Source organism: Trichosurus vulpecula, chromosome 2 (genome assembly GCF_011100635.1).
Source record: "Trichosurus vulpecula isolate mTriVul1 chromosome 2, mTriVul1.pri, whole genome shotgun sequence".
In the NCBI taxonomy this organism is placed as follows: Eukaryota; Metazoa; Chordata; class Mammalia; order Diprotodontia; family Phalangeridae; genus Trichosurus; species Trichosurus vulpecula.
In genome coordinates, this window is record NC_050574.1 from 412,796,659 (window position 1) to 412,801,957 (window position 5,299).

At 41.5% G+C, this 5,299-nt stretch overlaps 1 protein-coding gene across 1 annotated transcript; it reads right to left on the bottom strand.

Moving 5' to 3' along the window:
* Nucleotides 1–2,953: 2,953 nt before the first annotated feature.
* Nucleotides 2,954–4,987, bottom strand: LOC118839714 (alkylated DNA repair protein alkB homolog 8-like). Its single transcript, XM_036747242.1, is given in 3 exon segments — nt 2,954–3,116; nt 3,118–3,811; nt 3,813–4,987. Coding segments are annotated over 3 exon segments (2,022 nt in total). The 3' UTR covers nt 2,954–2,963.
* Nucleotides 4,988–5,299: the final 312 nt, after the last annotated feature.

The window sequence follows — 5,299 nt, forward strand, 5'->3', positions numbered from 1 at the left end:
TAACACAATGCTAAGATAAATCACTAACACACTAGGTGGGAATCAGGAGAAAGGAGATCTTAGCCTAGAACCCTGATAGAATCAGATGAAAATGAAGAGGGATAGATGTCAAGTTTGACCGTTGACTTCAGCGTCAACTCCAGAGATACAGCATGTATTCTTTTGTGGCAAAGGATACCTCCCACACCTGGCTCTGGAAGTCTTTTTCCCCCTTCATGGAGTTCTCATGAAATTCCCCTTAACTCTAACTCTCTGCTGGGCTCTGAGGATTGGTGCATTTCTAGAGTCTATCACAGTCACTTCTTTTTGCCATGAAGGCTCATGGTCCCTCTCTCCCACTATCCTTGGCTAGTGACTATCTTTCCACATCCCAGTGCAACTGCTTCCACTGCCATGAACCAGTAGTCTTCAAATGGCCACTATTCCTGCTGCAATTCAGCTTTAACTCTGATGGTACCTCTGGATCTCCCCAACTCACAAGGTCATTTGGAGACTTCCATTTTGGAATACTTCTTTACCTGATGAAATCAAGAAAAAATAACTGAAGAGACAGAGGTGGTCATGTGTTCATAATCAGTATGACAAGGTGAGAAATGTGTTCCAGCCCCTCTCTACCCCTGTGACTTAGTATGAACTCTAAGGAGCCCTTCTTCATAGTCATAAAGAAAAGAAAAAGTGATGAAAATGCAAGTCATTAGTTCTTCTAGCGCCACAGCTATTTAAAATCTTCAGCATCACACAATTATCTCAGTTATACTTGGCCAGAAATCAGCTCTCATCAAATCTCCATATTGTAACTTAGACTAAAGCAGCACCATCCATGGACTGGTCTCTTCTAGGCCAGTGCACCTCGATTGCATGTAAAATAAGTAAATTCTGATCCACACAATGACCAGCCACAACTCCAAAAGAAACATGAAGTATGCTTCTCAGCTCCCTAGACAGGTGATAGAGTCAAGATGCAGAAGAAAAGATACACGGAAATGACCTAAGCAGAAATATGTCTTGCTTCACTATGTATGTTTATTGCCAGGGTTTTTCTTTTCCTTTTTTCTATTTCAATTAAGTGCAAAACAAAGGAAGAGAATTAAACTAAGTATCCTCTCAGATACCTCTCTGAATCTAGGATTTCTTTCCACCTTTTAGTGCAATATAATCTTTCTACCAAATCCAAGATTTTTGTTTTGTAAAATTTAATGGTATTTTTGAACAAGAAAAAAAGACTTTTTAATGGGAGAAAAGGGGAAAAAGCAACAGTGACTCAGCACCCTTGTTGCTTGCCTTTTGTGTTTCTCCCATTGATGCTGTCTGCCTTCTATTGCTGTTTCCATTTCATCCTTGCTTCTCTAGAATTGAGGGAGCATGGAATAGTGGATAGTGTTCTAGGCTCAAACTGAGGAAGACCTGAGTGCAAGTCTCTCCTGTGAAAGTAGTTGTGTGACCCTGTGCAAGTCACTTAACTTTTCTGTGCCTCAGGCTACTCATCTTTTGGCCTTCTTGGACAGAGTTCCTCAGGCAGAGGAAATCACAGATCTTTCGTTCAGTTTCTGAAATCCATATGAATAGACTGTTAGAGATTCCCTGCTACAGTCTTTGGAAGAAAGTACAAAAACATTTCTTTAGTAGTCTGTGTTTGCTTTTTCAAATCACTGTAAAGATGTCTTAGTAGTATTGAATTGACTTCTCAGATATGTATCAGTCCCTGAAGTTCATAACCACAGCATTATCCTGAAACCCCCCTCTTCCTCACCCCATGTGGTAAGCGCAACTTCTAAACCTCCTTCCTCCATGAAGACTGGGCTCGCTTTTCCTTGAAAAGCAACAAAGTCATCCCTGTACCTACATCTTAATTAGCCCCAAAGATTAAGACTACAGCTTAGCTCAGAAGACTAAGGTAGCTTTGGTCACGTAGATTTGACTTCCTGGACAGGTAAGGGCATTAAAAAACACACTCCCATGATGTTGGGACCTTTCCTATTTGGTGGTGGCTGTTCAGTCATTTGTCAATCGCATCAAACTCTTTGTGAACCCATTTGGTGTTTTCTTGGCAAAGATACTAGGGTGGTGTGCCATTTCCATCTGCAACTCATGGTAAAGTGGAAGAAACTGAGGGACCCAGGGTAAAGTGACTTGTGAAGGGTCACACAGCTAGTAAGCATCTGAGGCCAGATTTGAACTCAGGAAGATGTGTCTTTCTGACACCAAGACCTGTGCTCTATCCACTGCTCCACCTAAGACATGCCCATACTCCATGACTTGTCACACCCTGTTACCCTGATTAAATGAGTTTCCACATGGAGATAAATGGTGCCATGTAGTCAAGCTCAGAGCTGGAGTATACATTTTTAGTATATTTCCTCTGTTAAAACTAAGTAAACCTTCTTTGATAAATGATTGAATGACCTACTAGTGACTCCTTTTTTTAAGAATATAAACATTTTCTATTCAAGGGATAGTTATTTCAGTGTCAACCAGATTCTAGTTCTTTTATTAAAAAATACAAATTCATTAAGACACTACCAAATTGATTTCTGTATAAATTCCAAAGAATTTGAAATTAATATTTTAAAATAAAGGCATTCCTTAATGTTTTGAGGAGAAACACCTTCAATTGATAGGATATAAATTTAAAGGATATCAAAGCTTTTCATAAACTAATTCATTCATTTTTTACAAAGTCCATGTCCTTGTGAGAAAAGCAGAGAAGAGGAACTATATTATAAACCCCACTTGACAGATGAAATGAGAGATTAAATGCCTTGTCTGAGGTCATCCAGATGATAAGACAGGGTCCACATAGAGAATGGATATCTGTTGATAAACCTCCATCTCTCTGCTTCTTCAATCTTCTAGCCAGTGTGTTTGGTGGTTCCCCCTCCCACCCAGAAGACTTAGAGAAAGAAATGGTCAACTGTTTTTTTAAGTCATTAAGCCTGTCTTGCCCAGATGAAGTGCTTAGAGAGTCAGAGCTTTTTGAAAATCACACACCAGTTTCCCTGATCATAATAACTCTGCTGAATGCTTATGTTATTTAACATTCTACATGCTGCTTCCAGTTCTCCTTCACAAAATACATGGTAATAGCGGTGAAATCCAAGGCTTAGATCAGGTGGCCCCCCCCAAATGAGGTGTAAGTTTCAGTGGCTCAGCACATTTACCTCTCGTAGGGTCCCTCTTGAGGTGCCAAGGGACCAGTACATCTTGAGAATGAAAAGTGGTCCTATTAGTGTGAACTGGCAGCTTGGAATTAATTACTCCATTTGCATCACAACCTCCATCCTTCAAGTCATTAGTGGCTGGGAGAGAACATACAGAATCGTGACTGCTAGTGCCAGGATTCTGCTCGCCAAATAGCCCTGAGGCCAACACACCACTGTTCAGATGCTCTTCCTTCTCCTCACTATCCCTGCTCCCCTTGAGGTACTTAGACTTCTGCTTGTTATATTCTTGTTCCATTGCCCAGACGTAAATGAGAGCCTTTCCTCCAGGCCTCAGAAGTCGAGCCAATCCTTGGAGGGTTGCCAGTCTTCTTTCTGCTGTTGCAAAATGGTGAATAACAGTGATGGAAATGTAAGCATCACATGTCTCACTTTGAATAGGCACAGCTAGGGCATCACAGACAAAAGCCTCAAACTGCCTTTCCCCACATATCTCAACAAGGTTTTGACTGTGATCACAACCAATCATATATATCTCCTTATTCAGGCCTAGATATTTTCCATTTCCACATCCAACATCTGCCACTATTGAGCCCTTTGGTAAAGCTTTCAAGAACGCCCCAATCTGGGGCCATGGGGTATGCCTTGTGCTGCAAGTGTTCTGCTATCTCCTCATAAACTCTATGGACATACTCCCGTTCCAGTTCTGAGGCTTCTTTGTCATTCTCTGGGAAGGAGGGGAAAGTTTCATTTTGATGACAACTCTGGCTGTCACAGACCAAAGGGTAACTGCAGTCACAAAGTGTTCTCCTCACTTTTCTAAATGTAAATGAGGTCCTCACTCCTCTTTTATTTAACGTTAAGTTAGTGATAATTCCACTTTTCTGTCCCTCAGATGCCTGGATAACATCAAATTTTCTGGGTGTGATTCCATGGGTCCAAAGGTATCTAGATTCTCCTGTCGTCACCAGCAAACTCCGCTGAGGCGGCATACCTGACACCGTGCAACCATCTGGGTGCTTAAAATCCATGACAATCTCTGCTCCCAAACTGAGAGAGATGATCTCATTCTCAAAAGCTGAATGGGTGTCAATGTGAGGAGGAATTCCCTGCCCAGGTTCATACTGATTTACTGTCAACTGATCAGGGAGGTATTTAATATGTCCTTCTTTCAAACATTTCTCTAAAATACTGTTACAAATATCGGGAAGACCTCCAGGTAATGGCTTATCCTTATCTACATTGTTGTTATCATAGCAAAATTCATACCCATAATGGTTTACTTTTCTATGTTTTAAAGATTTCTGAGCATTTTGACCAACAGAACTGTCAGTCCAATCAATACTTTCCAATAACATTTTTTCATCCTCCGGAGAGACAATTTCTTCCACGATCATGAGGCCTAGAGGTAATACTGGAGGTCTGAGAGCTTCCCAATGCACTTTTTCCACAAAGTTTAAGTACAGAGTGATATTTTGGCCCAAGTCATCTACCATTTCCTTTCCATTGAGGGTTGCATAGGCTTTTCTGGATTCCTCTTTCTTCCTATATCTTACAAAGGAGTAGGGTTTGTTAGGTGGCATTAAGAGAGCTTCCACCAATCCACATCTCTCTAAAACCCTAAGCAGCCGGGTCCTACTCACACCATTACCCAAACCTCCACCGGCAACAACAAGGCTCTCCCTGGCGTGGGATACCCTTTCCATGCCTTCGTGTCTCAGTAACACGTGCCTGGCTTTGGTTTGTTTCCTCGAGAATTTCTTCTCAGTTTTACTAAGTTTTGGATGAATTTGGTCATCGTTTTCCTTGCTGGCACTGGGGGCAGCCATGTTGGAAAGTTAGTGACTCCTTTCGTTCCAACATCAAAACTGAACCAAGAGGGTACTAGTCTGAGTCAGTCCCATTCATAACACCCCACATATCCCACCTATTGACAAGTCTCATTTCTCCCTCCACAATATGTCTTGTAGCTGACCATTTTCTCCTTATATACACAGCCACTACTCAAGTGTATAACCTCTGTTTTAGATGACTTGATCCCAATAGGTCTCTATGCCCAAAGTCTCTCCCCATTCCAGTCTATCTTCCACACAGCTGCCAAAATGATTTTCCTGATATACAGATCTGAACACTGATCTGAA